This window comes from Megascapheus bottae, chromosome 9 (genome assembly GCF_031878675.1).
Source record: "Megascapheus bottae isolate mThoBot1 chromosome 9, mThoBot2.hap1, whole genome shotgun sequence".
NCBI classification, from domain to species: domain Eukaryota; kingdom Metazoa; phylum Chordata; class Mammalia; order Rodentia; family Geomyidae; genus Megascapheus; species Megascapheus bottae.
In genome coordinates this window covers 60,062,063-60,079,551 of record NC_143517.1, presented here as the reverse complement: position 1 = coordinate 60,079,551, position 17,489 = coordinate 60,062,063, and the positions used below count along the sequence as shown (strand labels likewise).

Below are 17,489 nucleotides of genomic sequence, written 5' to 3'. Positions count from 1 at the left end.
GGTCTTCAGTTTCACAAGTGAGAAAAATAAGGTCCAGACTGGTTCAGTAGCAGCATGGCTGTCAGAGCTGTCTCTCACTCCCTCCACACTCCATGTCCCAGGCCCCTCCGTACCCTTGGCCTTGTTCTGAGTCCTCCAACCAACCCTCTCACATGCGCTGCTTCTCATGTACTGAGGCTTCATCTCAGCAGTGTTGAAGTCATCAGAAGGGAAACCAGCACTAAGTGTGTCTCATCTCCCCTGAATTCTTGTGGGTTGGCTAGTTGGTTGATTGGAGTGGATTGGCTTGTTGTTTCCTGCTTAAATGCAGTTAGTATAAAGAAGAACAAGTGCCATCTTCCAGGACACCAGAGGCCCTGGGTCATAGCATGGGCACTTGGTGCTTGTGCTCTTGGTGTGCACAGCCTGCGTGCTCTCCACCCTGATTAAAGTGAAGGCATGCCTTCCAGCTGATTGACACTGAGTTTGATTATTCAGGAAGCATGGTATGCACTTCTATGTCAGGGACTTTAGCATTTCTCCCCTACTTATTTACATGTCCCCCACAGAGGCCCTGGCCACAGCAAGCTGTGTGTGTGGAGGAAGAAGGAAGTGCTTCAGAGATTCATATAGCTTGATTTCACTTCCACCACTACCCACTTGGGGGATACCTTGCTGGCCAGTGACACTCCACACACCTCAGTTTCACTGTCTGAAAAGGAGGGGGGCTGAGGCTGCTCTGTGGAATCATATGAGGGGGGAGAACTCTACCCTACATAGGAGCCACAGTGTGCTGTGTATGCATTCTTGCCTCTGGTAAGAGCCATGGTGTAGAAAGTTTGGCTTTATCATTAATGGTGATTATTTTTTTCACACCTGTTCCCTGTGTTTCAACAGTGACACACACTGAAGTATAAAAAGTAGACAGTAATCTTTTATTTTATTGTATTTTAATTTTATTGTCAGGGTAATGGACAAAGGGGTTACAGTTACATTCATCAGGTAGTAGGTGCATTACTTCTCGCACCTTGATACCCCAACACTAATCTTTTGTTAGAAAAAGAAAATCAAAAGGAGCCTTTGGGTCAGTGCCTGTGGTTAGTTTAAATAATCAATCTCTGTTGGTATTGTGACCCACTTAGAGCCTAACTGACTGTTGTTTATTAATTAGTACCGGTTCTGCAAAGACTGCGCTTGGCCCACGAGTTCTTCCCAAACTACCTCAGAAAGGTAAGGTTTCTCTTTTTTGTGTTCAAAAGTATCTAAATTGTCACCACATCTGCTGGGGACAGGGGTCTCATCTCTGTGACCAGTGCCAGGTATGTAGTGTGTGGTGGAGGCCCAGGAAGAAACAAATAGCCACCCTACTTACAGATTTCTTACATGTGGCTTTGACCAAGCATGATTAAAAACAATAATCTTGGGCTGGGAGTTTGGCCTAGTGGTAGAGTGCTTGCCTAGCATGCACGAAGACCTGGGTTCAATTCCTTGGTACCACGTACATAGAAAAAAGCCGCAAGTGGTGCTGAGGCTCAAGTGGTAGAGCTCTAGCCTTGAGAAAGTCCAGCGACAGTGCTCAGGCCCTGAGCTCAAGCCCAGGACTAGCAAAAAAAAGAAAAAAGAAAAAAGGAAAAAAAAAATCTTTTAAACCAAAGGAAACTTTAAATCCTCCCCGGCTCCATTGATGAAGAGAATCACCTAGTCCTTGCACTAGGGATAGCACCCAGGCCCAGAGTTCAGGCCCCACAACCGATATCCCCCTCCCCTGCAAAACAATGCTAACATGATGAAATGATAAAGAATCTGAGATTATTTTTTATTGAAAGACAACATGCCTTTAGCTGAAGTGGCATTATGGGAAAATGAGTCAAACATTGAAGTACAGCACTGAACTCACCTCCTTAGCATGGGCAGATTTTCCTTAGCAGCTGTCTCAGAATCATAGAGTACTGGATACCTCGGGTCTGTTGTACTTATAAACAGAAATATGTGTGTTATAAGACCCTGTAAGGCACATCGTTATGACCCCCAAGGGCCACTCTTTCTCTTCTTGGTCTTGAAGGGACTTAGAAGCCATTCTGAGCTCTTGTACTCAGTACTGTGACCTCGGGCAAGAGACTCAGATTCCCCAGCTGTCAAGTTGGAAATCCTACTGCCTTCATGAGGTTCTATGCACAGAATGAAAACCCCTAGCAAGTGAGTGTCACCTGCCATGTAGAATGGAGATACCCGTACTGTGCCAAGCACATGAAAGTGTGTCTACAAACTGTCTTGCCAAGCAGGCATTCCACTCTGAAGAGATCTTTTGTCTTCCATAATCCTTACCACACTTTTCAGCCTCCTAAAATTTTAGCTTTCTTATTACAAGTGATCTTGCAACCTGCTTACCTTTAGAGACCCAGGTTCCCTTCAGAGATGGCTGTTTCACTCAATCCCATGTTAAATCTCAGTGGACACGCAGAAGAGCTCTGATGGCCATGCAGGAAGTACCAGTAGCAGCAGGCCCTCTGAGTTGAAATTCAGTTCTCCAAACTCTTATGTCAGGTGGTACCTCAGAAGAGCATTTTGACGTAGGGCCAGGCATGGTTACACAGCAGAACCCACAAGGTGGCCTCTCTTGACTGCTGAGTTTGTAGGGTTGGTAGTTTTTGGTTGTAGTTTGGTTTGAGTATGTGTATGTAGGAATGTGTGGGGATAGGGGCCCCTGTGTTTGCTGGTCCTAGGGCTAGAACTCAGGGCCTAGGCTCAGTCCCTGAGATTCTTTTGCTTTAGCACTCTGCTGCTTTTGCCACCATGCTACTTCTGGGGTTTTAGTGGTTAATTGGAAATAAGATTATCACTGACTTTGCTACCTGGGTTGGTTTCAAACTGCAATCCTCAGATCCCAGCCTCCTGAGTAACTAGTGTTGGGAGCCAGAGTGGAATCAAATTGTACCTTGATTTGCATCAGACAATGGCTTTATTGTCTTATTGTTTTATGGCCTTATTCTGTTTAAATGACCTGAGATTTACCATATGAATGTAACAGCTGGAAGTTCCCTGGTTTCAAGAAGGGAGTTGACAATAAACTAGGCTGCAGTTTTTGCCTGGGCGGCAGACCTCCCAGACCCAATGTGTTTGTCTCTCTTCTATTTTTTCCAGTCCCTGCCCCCTATTTCAGGAACCCTAATTTGCTGCCGGTAGGCCCCGGCAACTGGCGCCCGAACAGCAAAAACAGCCCCACTGCACCTTCCTGACAGCTTACAACTCTGGGATTTCTCTCCTTCTTGTTTCCTCTGTCTTGTACATATTATTTTCTAAGTATGTTGTATTTAGAAAGTGAAATTCTTTATTTGATTCAATCAATATCCCTTGTTTGGCCATTTCCTCTCTAAGTGTAAGCTAAGTGTTTAACCTCTGTACCCAGACCAAGAATTTTGAAATGAGAAATCTTGGCTCAAGGAACCCTGTGTAACAATAATAACTGTACTCTTAGAGAATGTTTGCAGCCTGCCAGGTCCTGTCAGTGAATTCTTTACATAGCTTAACTCATATAATTCTCATGACGGTCGTTGAAGGTAGAATCTTAAAGATGAAGAGGTTGAGGCACAGAAAGGTTGTATAACCTGATCACCATCATACAGCTGTAAAGAGGTTGAGCTAAATTGGAGATATCCTGAGCATCTAAAGATATCCTAGCATCTTCAGAGCTAACTAAGAGCTGCGAAAATGGGTCAACTTTGACATTGTGCCATTGCCTACACCAGTTTGCAGCTGGTAAAGAAAAGGACAGGATTTGGGGACATCTTACACAGGGAACGTAAGCTTTCAGATGCTCAGTCTGCATTGTACTCTAATACACTCATCAGCATGTGTGTATCACCAAAAAACTGGGGTGAGCTTACAGGGGGTGATGGGAAAAAGTTTGGTATTTCTTGCTGCATGCATTACAAAATAGGAAATATATTATAGTACAGCTATAGAACTGAATAGAGCACCCTCTTCAGAATATATCTGAACTATGTAAGAGTAAGATGTCCAACTAATCCAGAATTGACAAGAAAAATTTAAAAAAACAACCATTATCCTCAAGGCCCTTGGCTTCTTTCAGGGGACAGAAGAAGAGAGCCGCCACTCCTGCCTCTGCCCAGCTCCCTGACCCTGTCTCTCCTTGTTTCCCACAGTGGCCCTAAGGAAAACAGAAACGAGCCATCATCTCTCCCTGGACAAAACCAATGTCCCACCTGAAATTTTTCAGAAATCATCACAGTTGGCAGAGTTACCACAAAAGCCACCACCTGGAGACCTGCCCCCGAAACCCACAGAACTGGCCCCTAAGCCTCAGATTGGAGATCTGCCACCTAAGCCTGGAGAACTGCCCCCCAAGCCACAGCTGGGCGACCTGCCACCAAAGCCCCAGCTCTCAGACTTACCTCCCAAACCACAGATGAAGGACCTGCCCCCCAAACCACAGCTGGGAGATCTGCTGGCCAAGTCCCAACCCGGTGATATCTCCCCCAAGACACAACAGCCCTCGGATGTCACTCAGAAGTCACACCCAGGGGATCTGTCCCCGCATGTACAGTCCAGGGACACCATCCAGAAGCAAGCATCCGAAGACTCCAATGACCTCACACCCACTCTGCCAGAGACACCGGTACCACTGCCCAGAAAGATTAACACGGTGGGTGGCCCCAGGGCTCAGGCACTCTGACCCTTGTCTGCACATTTTCCTGCTCTTCCCTTTTTTTTTTTTTTTTTTTTTTTTGTGGTATAATAGTCATAGAATTTGAACTCCGGGCCTGTGTGCTGTCCCTTAGCTTTATTACTCAAAGTTAGTGCTCTATCTCTTGGCCACAGTTTCACTTCCTGTCTACACATTTTCTTTTCATTTGCAGCACTTGGGAATCAAACCTAGAGCCTGTGTATACTAGATAAACTCTACCACTAAGCTACCTCTCTAGGACCTGCTGCAGTTTGCACTTTAGCAGAAGGCCACTTGATCCAACTGACCTGAGGAAATGGGTGCTTACTCACCCAGCTGGCCGCATGTCCATGCACGTCAAGCATGATGGGTGGGATCGCAGCCATGCAGGCTTTGTACTCCAACAGGCCTCATACCTGGTTCAGGACCTCATTGATTGCACACTTTTGCATCACACTTACCTGTGAGTCTGTGTCTCATAGAGAAGCTGATAGAATACTGGACTTAGAATAAAAGGCAAGACCTTGGGGAAGAAACACGGGATCCTAAGAAAGCAGTTTCCCAGTTCTCACTGAAACTTCCTTAAGGAACCAGGAGGGAAAGCCCAGAGATTTCCACAGATGGAATTGTGTGAAAGTCCCCACCTCCCATCACCTCCTGCGATGCTTCACCTTCTCTAATGCATCACCCTTATCTTAATGTACAAAGGCTTTTACAGTGAGCACTTTTTTCTTGGCAATCATTTTTGGAAAGAAGATGTTCCGTGGAGATGGAACACTGGCCATCCTCAGGCCTTAGTTTCCTCAAGTATCAGGCTGAGTGAGAATGTCTAGTCTACCAGGCCCCAGACATGGCTGCATCTCGTGCGGGAGCAGCACCCCAAGTTGAGAATGATTAGGATGCAAGCCAGAAGTCCTATTACACAGGTCAACTCTGTCTCTTAGAAACACGGCTGCAATAGATATATAGAAAACAGGGCTACAATAGAAGGTAAGAACAGTAAACCCTGTCCTCTTGTGCACCGGCGACCACCACAGCTACTGCTTATCCAGTGCTGTCTTCTCTGACCTTGGCTTATGTGCAAAACTCCAGTTCATGCTCTTTTTCTCACCTAAGCCCGCCATTGTAAATGAAGGCATCAGAGTCAACAGGAGATGAAAATTTGCTGCTGCCACAGTTCTGCCGGGTTTCCTAGACCCCACAGGTGCCCCCCAGAACTCAGAAAGGAACTGAGATCAACTGGGAGAAACTGGGGACAGAGAGGGTCAGTCCCTTACTCCAGAACATGTGTGTATTGCTTACAATTTTGCTAGCTGGTATTCCTAAAAAGGTCTCCCTGTGCATCTTTCACAACTGTTTGGAGTACTGTGCAGGACTTCTGCCCTGCTGATTTCACCAGCACGTCCTGAGCTGCTGCTTTATGTGAGGGAACAGAGAAATCTGTTTATGCTGCACATTCAGCATGCACAGGCTGCACATTTTGCTTTTACATCATGCTTCCTAAAACCATTTTTAGACTCTGCTGTCGTGTGTGCAAGCTGAGGCTGTCGATGGGGGAAGGCCAACTCCCCCCGACACACAGGGGGACGAATCTGAGTAGTGATTGCCACCTGTACTGTCTGTGCTGGGGCAAGTGACCCGCACAGGCACCAGCCAGATGCTGGGGGAGGAAGAGGTTGTCAAACATGTCCCCACACTCCAGTTGAGGAAATTGGGGCTCAGCACATTGCAATCACCACCATATAAAGAGGGCTTAGCTTTTTTCTCTCTCATCAGTCTGTTCTCCACTAAAAGCCAGCTTTTTTTTTGTTGTTCTTGTTGTTGAAGGGGAAAAATAAAGTGAGGCGTGTGAAGACCATTTACGACTGCCAGGCAGACAACGACGATGAGCTCACCTTCATTGAGGGAGAGGTGATTGTTGTCACTGGAGAGGAGGACCAGGAGTGGTGGGTACGTACAGCGTTGGCCGGTCCAGCCAGGCAGCTAGCCTTTCCAACATGCCCTGGGGGCCCACCACACAACCAGCCAGCCAGCGGGCGCTCACCCTGGACACACACTACCCATCCAGCAAGCTTTCCCTGAGCACTCCACGCACGCTGGTGCATCCTACTTTGGGTGCTACAGATATCATAGGGAGGAAAGTCCTCTGGGGCACAAATCCTGCCAGCTGAATTACTTACCTAGGGGTTTGTCCTTTTCTGCCTCTTGTATATGCTAGAAAAGCACATCTATTTCTTGCACATAGCTTAGAGAGTTGACTTCGTTGTTTTCGGTAGCATTGGAGTTAAAACTCAGGAGCTTTGCTTACCAGGCTGGCTTAAGCTGCAGTCCTCCAATTTATGCTTCCCATATAGCTGGAATGATAGGCACACACCACCCAGTTTTTGGTTCAGATGTGGGGGGTCTCACAAATGTTTGTTACCCAGACTCGCCTCAAACCACAATTTTCCCGATCTCAGTTTCTTGAGTGCTAAGATTACAGGCATGAATTACCATGCCTAGCTAAAAACTAATATTTATATATACTTTTTTTCCATGGTATCCTATAATCATTTCATACGTTGAAGATGTTTTCTAATTTTTTTTTATTTTGTTTTTCTTGGTGTTTTTTTCTTTTGCCAGTCCTGGGGCTTGAACTCAGGGCCTGAACACTATCCTTGGGCTTTCCTCAAGGCTAGAGCTCTACCACTTGAGCCACAGCACCACTTCCAGCTTTTTCTATGCATGTGGGTATGTGACACCAAGGAATCAAACCCTGGTATTCATGCATGCTAGACAAGCACTCAACCATTAGGCCAAAAAAAAAAAAAATTAGTACAACTTTAAAAAAAATAAAATAAAAGAAGACCCTGGGCCTGGCTGGCCTTTGTCCCTGGGCTCTTCAGTGCCACTTCTGCTTTTCTGGTTGTTAACTGGAGATAAGATTCTCACAGACTTTAGTGCCGGGGCTAACTCTGAACCATGATCCTCCGATCTCAGCCTCCTGAATAGCTAGGATTACAGACGTGAGCCACCTCACCCAGCTAAGATAACTTTTGCAAGTGACTGTAGCTTTGAGGCTACAGCCACCATCCGACTCAAACATTCCACAGCATCCTTTCCCCACAGCAACCAAAAGAGTGATCAATACATAATGGTCCCTTTCATGTACACTTTTTGTTGTTGTTTTAATCTAATCACATGAGCCTTACATGGAGTTTTTTGTTTGCTTTTTGTTTTGTTTTTTTGCCACTCCTGGGGCTCGAACTCAGGGCCTGGGCAATGTCCCTGAGCTTTTTGCTCAAGGCTAGCACTCTACCACTTGAGCCACAGTGCCACTTCCAGCTGTTTTTGTTTATGTGAATGGAACCCAGGGCTTTGTGCCTTCTAGGCAAGTACTCTACCACCAGGCTACACTCCCAGCTTTTGGTTCATTTTGTTTTGCTAGTCCTGGGGCTTGAACTCTGGATGTGAGTACTGTCCCTGAGCTCCTTTTGCTCAAGGCTAACACAGGATCACACCTGAGTGCCATTTCTGTTTTTTTGATTAATTGGAGATAAGAGTTTCATGGACTTTTCCTTCTGGGGCTGGCTTGGAAGCATGATCCTCACATCCCAGTCGCCTGAATTCTTAGGATCACATGGGGGAGCCACTGGACAGGGAGCATCTTTGTAATGTCTTCTTGGCTACTTTGTGCTTGCTGCTCTGTTAAAGCACTCTGTGATCTGTGAGTTCTGCAGCTCACCACAGGGTGAGCAAGAATGAGTTTGGGGCTCTGGACAGAGCCTGACCCGGGGTCTCACTCTGTGCACTCGTCCAGGGCAGCAGCCTGCTGCCTCAGCCTGACCAGTCTCTCTTCTCCCTGCAGATTGGGCACATTGAAGGACAGCCCGAGAGGAAGGGAGTCTTTCCAGTGTCCTTCGTTCACATCCTGTCTGACTAGCAAAAAACAGAACCTGAAGATGGTCCACGTCCTTCGTGCAGACCTCTGCTTCTTTGTAGTCCTGTGCACAACGTGTATATAGCTGCTGTTACAGAACAGGAAGCTTGTGGGAGGGCCACTCAGGAGGGAATATAGTGTGCATTGTAAATATCCTGTGGTCTCTGCCTTCGCCAGTATTAGGATAGCCTCGGGACCCGGCACGCCTTACTGGTTTGCCAAAGCCATCCTTGGCATCTAGCACTTACATCTTTCTCTATGCTGTTGTACAAGCAAAGAAAGAAAGCAGGAATGTAGGAACTGCTGGCTGGTGTCGCGAGTGCGACCATCGAGGGGTCCTCACAATGCAGTATTCTACATGGTGTAGTGATAGGTTCTGGTCTCCAGCCTACAGTCACCCGTGTTTGCCGTGTACAGCTACCACGCCCATGCTGGTATTCCGTACAGAGAAGCGCTTTGTTAGTGTAAGTGTTACTCCTTCAGCAAAACACCCGTGCTCCTCGAGCCCTTCGCACAAGTGGATTTCCGCGGTGTCCTGGTGATGAGTGCTCGCCCCGAGATATTATTACCTCATGATGCAGAAACATACCCTTCATGACTATTTGAACAAAAGTTTCAAACCACGTCTGATGAAGTTCAACTTTCAGGAACCAAGGACTGCCAGAACACATTAGCCTCTACATTATGCATGCTCTAGAAGCTTTCCCGAGATTCTGCCTTTTATAAAGGAATACACAGTATGGATAAGTTGAACTGTACATTTTTTAAACCTGATTGCCATTAAAGCAGAAATTATAAGGTTGCAACCATTTTGTTTCCAGTCAGTCATTTGGCCTTGCCCAGCTTACATGTTGGGCGTTGAGTTGGCAGCTCCAGGCGGTGTTGAAGCATCTGAAGTAATCGTTTCTAAATGGTTTTTGTTCTTAGATAAATGTCGACTTTTAAACGATTGTATGAAGAATCTAACAAGTCAGCCCCTCCAGCATAGAATCCAGGTGCTGAAACCAAGTGTTTGTCTCTCCATCTCGTCTTTCATCCCCGCTAGCCGTGCTCCTCCTACCTTAAAGCACTACCAGCAGGTCCGCCCCGGGAGTCCATTCATAACCAGGATTTGGAACGCTGCTATGAATTGCACTGTGAACAAGCTCTCTCCCTACAAGGAGTGTGTGGGGTGCGTGTGTGTGTGTGTGGTGTGTCAGGTTAGGTTTTTGCTTCAGTTTTTCCCATCCTAGCCATACTCAGCAGAGTACTAAGAACATTGTCATGCCCATCTTTTACCTGAGTCTGGGTCTTGGAGAAATGCAGTCCTTGTGCTGCTTTGGTGACTCAAGGGCTCCTGTGTTATTTGGATCTTACATTTGCATAAACTGCGGCTGTGGCAACAGCACAGAAGACGAATATTTGTAAGCAGAGAATCTGGGCAGTGAATGAGAAATGCTCATTTCACACAAGCACAGTTTCCAACAAGACGAAGCTTCCTTTGTAGTCACAGCCCTCAGCAGCTATTAATCCAGTTCTGCTTCCTGGGCTCGCTTCAGACACTGAGCAGCCAGGTAAAAAATAGGGCTTGAGTGATAAACCTGCAGAATAGTCCACTGGCTATTCGTAGAAATGGACTGAAAGCCGGTCTCCCTGGCATTGGTGCATGCGGACATGTCTGTGGCAGCCACGCTGGGGAGCAGACAGGAAATGGCCTCCACTTTGCCTGGTGTCCCACAACATTCCATCCAATGTTTTTACATTTCAATGAAAGACCGTTCTTTTTTTTTGTGGCCCAGACTCTTTTCAAGTGATATAGAATAACATGGGTTTAAAGAAAAGAAAACAAAATATCAGATCCCAAATTCCATGAGCAATGTCTGCTCTTGTCCCATCGCCCCAAATCACACAGATGCAACCTTCATACCTTTCTTTTCTTGTTTGGTTTCTGATTTGCATCAAGATATTCCCCCTTCCCCCCCCTCTCTTTCTCTGTGTGTGTGTGTGTGTGTGTGTGTGTGTGTGTGTGTGTGTGTGTCTGTCTCTCTCTCTCTCTCTCTCTCTCTCATACAGTTTCCAGTGGGATATAGGAAAACAGAAAAAATTTTGATGATCTTGTTGAGTTTGAGTCTGATCTTGTTCTTAACTCAGTGAGCCACTATCTGCAATTTTGTACATGATATAGTATTTTGAAGGTATGGAACCTTAAGAAAAAAAATAGCAAATTAGTTCTTTTCCCCCCAGAAAGGGAAAGTTATGTTCAGCAAATAGTGTGTGTCTTATTTTCCTGTTGAACACAATTACTATTTATTTTTTTATTGCCTAGAACTTCAACATGTTGTATAGCAATCCCATAGCTAGTTAAATTCCATAAGCATCAGTACCTTTTTCATTTCACATGTATTTAATGTGACAGTACTGTATGTGTTAATTTCTACTTTTTTGATATTTAAAATTGCTTTTAAATAAACATATTCTCAGTTGATCCCAAACATCTGAAATCAGGCCATTTTGTGAGTTGTCCACTACTCTTCTGACTGGAAAATAAGCCAAGATTTCATTGGCTTTGCTTTGGGGGTTGGTTACCACGCATGAGCCTGATGGCTTGCAAAGAATTCTTGAAACCTGAGTTCCCTCGATCTCCACTGTATCTGCTTCTGTTCCCATTCCTGGTGCCAGTTCCCGTGTGCAGTGCACTGGCAACAGGTGAGTGCCCTTCTTGTGGATGTGTTCTGCCTGGCAGCGGGAGCCACACAGGTGCCCTGTCTGCAATATCTCACTGAATCCGAGGCCCGAACCCCCTCACTGGGCCAGTGTGGAAGTGAGATGCAGATTCCTGCACCTAATGGAGGTTCATAACCAGAAAACCACTGAGTCTGGATTCTGTGCGAGGGTCTTGAGATGTCCACACATGGGGGACTGTGATGCAGTCAGCACGAACAGTGCAGTCGTAGGAAACGGGGTGAGCCAGGTGCAGTGTAATCCTTCTCAAGCGGCTGAGATCTGAGGATTGTGGTTCAAAGCCAGCCTACGCACTAAAGAGCATGAGACTTATTTCCAATTAATCACTAAAAAATGGGAGGTGAGGCTGTGGCTCCAGGGACAGGACGGTAGCCTTGAGCTGAGGAGCTCAGGGACAGAGCCCAGGCCCAGAGTTCAAGTCCCACCCCCCCCCCAAAAAAAAGCAAAAGAAAGTGGGACGAGCCCAGCCTACACTGAATGCTTACTGTAGAGGAGGTGTATTCTTTACACCTGCTCTGCCCTCTCTGAGGCCAGAATTACCAGCCACATTTAATGAAACGCACCCACAAAGCCGCAGGGATCTGCTCAGGGCTACCTCTGATACCCCCAACCATAGCTCTGTCCCTCTACCCCTGCTTTTTCTCTCCCCGCGCCCTCCCCATTGTGTGTATGAGAGTGTGTGCATGTGTATGTGCCAGTCTTGGGACTTGAACTCAGGGCCTGAACACTGTCCCTGAGCTTTTTGTGCTCAAGGCTAGTACTCTACCACCTAAACCACAGTCTTCCAACCACAAATCTTAGATCTCAGCCTCCTGGGTGGCCACCAACACCCAGCTCCATTTGTATTTGGAATTCCCCCTCTCAGGGCAGTGGTGGAGTGCAGAATCACATTGGTTATGATCATTCTACCTCTTTTTCCAGGTAGTTCCGTCCATCGTGATTGTAAATCTGTTTTTGCCCCCATTTGTCAAAACGTGGGTTTTCTGACTAAGCGGCTAACTTTACGATGGCAGTGTAGTGACAAGGGTGTCTCCTAAGTACTAGAGCCCACGTTGAGCGGTTCCTGTCCTTACAGGGAGGGTCAGACTCTGGGTATCTATCCTCCCTTTTGGTAACAACTGCATTCTTGGAGGGGCTGAGCCACTTGGTCCGGGGGTAGCTGAGACCTGGCTGTGCACAAGATTTACCTACACCTAGGTTTAAGGCAGACTCCTGGGACCTTCCTGAGACGCAGTCTCCAGGAACTGTGAGCAAGTCTTTCATACAGAGGAGCTTGGGTGAACTTAACCATACTCTGAAAACTTGGCCCTAGGATATCTCCTATCTGTGTGCGGGCGACACATGGGCTGTCTCTTGCTCCTGCATGCACTTGGAGCTATCTACTGAGCTGAATTCTATCTGTGGAAGAGTGAAAGCCCACAGTTCTCATGGTGACTTTTCAGAAGGTCTGTCTGGGCCTCTTTAGACGAGGATGGAGGAGCCTCTGCTGTGTGGGTCCATGTTTGCAGCACAGCTGTGTTTATCCGAGCTTGAATTCTTTTCAGGAGCTTACATGTGTCTGTGTCTATGTACAGGGCACTGTCCTCACAGACCTGGTCCCTCCCTGCTGTCCTGTGTCCCAGCACGTGAGAAGCCCCCACATCAAGAACCCCCAAGTCTGGCTCCTGAATGCAGGACAGCGAACTGCTGTTGAGGGGCCCCTCAGGCAAGGACTGTCATTTGGAAACTTTCCTCCCTCATGGCTGGCCTGCTCGAAGGGGGCTAGGGAAGACCAGCTTTGACTCAGTTTCTCTTCCCAAAGGGCCATGAACAGAGTAGCACAGGGCCACATCGGGATTCAAATTTAGCTTCCATCCATCACAAGTGGCTGGACTTTTGGTGAATTATAACTCAGCACCTGAGCACCAGCGTGCTTTAGTCGCCCCCTCACAGGCCCCTGAGAACTGAGAACTGCCACACGAACCTTCAAGGAGAGGACACAAATTAGAATTTGGCTCTCCTTGTTCCCCCTGGCCTCTGAGACTTACCTTGGAGCTGAAAGGTGGCACAGTTCTGGTTCTCTCTGCACAGTTCATCACGCTAGTCCTCTTAAGATCTTTCTACCTTGCTACTCTTCGTGATTCCTGTCCTCAAAGTGATTTTGTGAACCAGGATGCTACAGAAAGCTTCTGCTTGGTGAGTTCGTTGCACAGTCAGCTTCCCTGGGCTGAAGATGGGGGAGAGGAGTGTGCTAATCTCTAAGAAGCCACAAAGCCAATCTCCCCAGATTTAGCCTTCAGTCTGATAAATGCCAGCACACTGCCCTGCTGCACGTCTCGGATCGCCTCAGCACAGTGCCACGTCCTGAATGGATCCTGCTGGATCTGGAGGAGCTGTCCTGAAAAAAACCAGCAAGATTAGGCTTAGAATTCAGAGAAACCAGGGCCCTAGGCCTTCACCTCCCCAGACCGTGGTCTCTTTCTCTGCCTAAGTAGGAAAGTGGTTAGAGTGACAGTGCAAGATATAAATGAAGTAGCGAGGTGGTGCATGCAGGGGCTTCACTCAGTCTCAACCCTGTGGCAGAAAGTAGTCATTATTGCCACTCATCCTTTCCAGAACTGCCCCACGCTGGTGGTTCACGCCTGTAACCCTTGCTATTTGGGAGGCTGAGATCTGAAGATAACGACTTGAAGCCAGCCTGGGTAGGAAAGGCCCATTAACTATTAGAGGCCGAAGCAGACGTGTGGGCCAAGTGGCAGAGCACCATTGTTGAGTGAAAAAGCTAAGGGCCAGTGTCCTGGCCCTAAGTTCAAGTCCCAGAATGAGTGCACCTGCATGCACACAATTGCTGTCAACTGAAAATGGTGTCATGCATCTGGTTCTCCTTGCCAGGGAAGTGGCTGTGGGCCTCAGCAGGGACTTCTCAGTCTCCTCCAGAACCCCGAAACACTTTGTGTGCCTGAGCCCTTGGGCCTGGTCTGCTAACCACCCTAGAGAAACAGCCAGACTCTGCTTCCTAAGTCTGCCTGAGCTGGGGAGCAGCTGGGAACTCAGGCCCTGAACAGCATATCTGAAGGCTCAGAGCCCCACTTCCTGTGGAAACAACTCTGAGCAGGCACATGGCACACCATGGCACGGTGAGCTGTGAGTTTAGAAATCAAAATGAAACCAAGTTGTTGTGCATCTCAGCTCCTGAGCCCTGAGTGCGAAGTGCCTCCCTGCCCAGTCAGACTGGGCCGGGAGCTGTGCTGGCACACACCGCCCCACTCAGAGAAGTGCCCTGTGCCATGCAGGCCGGATTTCTGCCCTCTTCTGTGTGCACACATATGTGCATGTGTGCGTGCACACACACACACACACACACACACACACACACACATGCACATGTGCACCAGCTTTGAGAATGGGAGGTGAATTCCCATTAGACCTGCCCCGCTTCCACCCTCACAAGCTGGGCAGGGCTGCCCCGGGCTGTACTGGCACCTTCCAGGCAGGAGGCTGGAAGGTTTGAAGCCAGTGTGGATTACGTAGTGAGATTCTGTCCCAAAGAAGAAAGAAGAGGAAGAGGAGGTGGAGGAGAACAACTAAAATCAGAGTGTGTTCTAGACATTTCTGGTAAATCCTTACTTGCCTTTTTTTTTTTTTCTGGATCTAGGCATCTGCATTCCTTGGCTTGTGGTCCCTTCTTGTAACCTCAAAGCACATTTCAACCTCTGTATTTTGTTCACCTCCTCTGTATCCTTTACAGAGGACCCACAATTCCTGGACAATCTCCCATGTCCAGACCTAACTTTCCCTACGTCACAGCAGGCAGGTGTCTCCAGGTGGCTCACCTCCTCCATCTGCCCTGAGCACGAGCTGGTGATGTGTGAGCTCCCACTGCTCAGAGCTGTCTCTACCCACACAGGAAGCCAGGACTTGCTGTGGGCTCTGCCCTTGTCAGGTTTATACCCACACTCCTCCATCAGCCCAGGAGCTGACTGCCATTCTCCAGGATGAACAGGAAGGCCGGCAGCCGGCAGGCAGCCACCTGTGAACAGCTATCAAAAAGTGGAGCCATGCATGTTGGCACATGCTTGTAACCCCAGGACTCAGGATGCTGAGACAGGAAGATCCTGAGTTCAAGGCCAGTCTGGGCTATGTAACATTGCCTCCTGAAAAAGAAGAAAGAGGAGAAAGAAGAGGATGGGCAACAGGGAGAAATGGAAAAAGGGAAGGAAAGGAAGGAGAGATGAAGGGAGGGAGGGAGGGAGGGTGGGGCTATACATGCCGAATATGTGGGGACTATAGACTACAGTTGTTTGAGACAGGTATCAGGTGCCAGTTTTGGTAGCAAGGAGAGGAATGAGCCTCCCAGGAGGAAGGAGTCACTGAAGAGATGGTGATCTTTCTATTACCGTGCCAAAATTCACAACGTTACTCAAAAGATCAGACGCCTTTGTTTTCCCCAGACACAAGCTAGAGGCGGGATGGCCTTATTGTCCTGTCTACTTGGGTCCAATTGCTCAGATTCGCTGCTTGTCTGCATCCCTCCCATGACCTTTCTCGAGGTCACAGAGATTGGTAAAAATAAAGCAAAAGTCTGTCCTGAAGAGCACAAGCTGTAACTCTGGAATGGGACAGGGCCTTGGGCGCCGAGTTCTCTCCTGTGCTGTGCCATATTTACAGGGCACTGTGGCAGGGGCATAAAACAAGGTCCATGGCTGCTGGGCTCACCTGTAAGACAGGTCTATAGATCTACCCCTGCCTGAAAACTTTTGCCCACCTCAAAAGACTACCCCCTGGCTCTGGTAATGTCTGCTCCATTCTGTGCTCCGCCTAACTAGCACCACAGTCTGGTAACCTGGATGTCTTTGTGCACAAAAGATGACGGGAAAAGAGTCCTAATTAAGGCACGTAGTTATTCCAAAAATAACTAAGGCAAGGGCTGGAGGCATTGGCTCAAGTGATAAAGCACCTACCCTACAAGCATGAGGTGCGTTCAAGCCCCAGGATGAGGAGGAAACCAAGAAGACTGTATTTGATGTGCTTATATGTAATAAAAGCTGAACTATGTTCTTTTGAGATAGGGCTTTACTATGTAGCACAGACTGGCCTCAAATTACCATCCTCCTGCCTCCTGGCCTCCCGAGTGCTAGGATTCACACCTGGCTCAACATAGAAATGAGAAAAGAACACTTGAGGGCCACTTGCAATATGTCTGCCACTCACTGTCCTCTGTAGAAAAGAATGCAGACTCACTGTGAGGGCTGGGAGCTCAGAACTCCAGTGGAGGAATGGGGGGGTGGGGGAAGAGGAGCACAATCCAGCCCCTAAGGAGAGTGGAATGAGCTGGTAGCTGGTAGCTGTCCTATGCCATGCCAATCTCTCCATTTCTTTGTCTGCATCCAAGGTTAAAGAGAATCCGTGTACTCCATTACATTACCGTGTTCTCACATTCTGAAGTGGGGAAGATACCCACAGTCCAAGAGCGGGCTGCAGCACCAGGCAGGGTCCCTCAGTCTGCCTGCCCTACAGAACACTTGCAGGACTTTTTTTTTTTTTTGCCAGTCCTGGACCTTGAACTCAGGGCCTGAGCACTGTCCTTGGACTTTCTCAAGGCTAGAGCTCTACCACTTGAGCCACAGCGCCACTTCTGGCTTTTTTCTATGTATATGGTACGGAGGAATTGAACCCAGGTCTTCGTGCATGCTAGGCAAGCACTCTACCACTAGGCCAAACTCCTGGCCCCTAGCAGGACTTTCTGAAGCACAAGCAGTATCACTTGGCTCGGAGTCTTGGGTTAGGGTTCAGGGGTTCCCCTGGTAACAAATTCCCAAGTGGTTCTAATACATGCAGTCAGGGCTCAGCAGCTTTGCTCCCTGGAAATGGGGCTCTGCCTACAGCAGCTGACAGATCACTAGAGGGCCTTCCCCGCACGGATTCTGCTCTCCTAAACAGTCCCCAGGTGATGCTCTGCGGCTGAGCCACACATACTGCCACAATGGTGAAGGCCCAAAGACACAGGGCTCTGACCTTTGGCTTCTTTTGCCCTAAGTTGGCACTCTACCATGGAGCTACACCCCCACTTCTGGCTTCATGCTAATTAACTGAAGTTAAGAGGTTCATGGACTCTTCTGCAGGGCTGTCTTTGGGCCAGGATCCCCAGATCTCAGCCTCCTGAGCAGTTAGGATGACAGGCGCGAGACACAGGCAGTCTGGCTGGCA

At 48.0% G+C, this 17,489-nt stretch overlaps 1 protein-coding gene across 9 annotated transcripts in view; it reads left to right on the top strand.

Moving 5' to 3' along the window:
* The window catches only part of Asap1 (ArfGAP with SH3 domain, ankyrin repeat and PH domain 1), a 276,484-nt gene extending 267,096 nt beyond the window's left edge, over nt 1–9,388 (top strand). For all 9 annotated transcript variants that reach the window (XM_090339394.1, XM_090339398.1, XM_090339399.1 and 6 more), the window contains 4 exons: nt 1,151–1,209; nt 4,143–4,642; nt 6,491–6,613; nt 8,511–9,388. In XM_090339394.1, the coding sequence (XP_090195520.1) occupies nt 1,151–1,209; nt 4,143–4,642; nt 6,491–6,613; nt 8,511–8,585 (757 nt within the window). In that variant the 3' untranslated portion in view covers nt 8,586–9,388. The remainder of the gene's footprint in view (nt 1–1,150; nt 1,210–4,142; nt 4,643–6,490; nt 6,614–8,510) is intronic.
* Nucleotides 9,389–17,489: the final 8,101 nt, after the last annotated feature.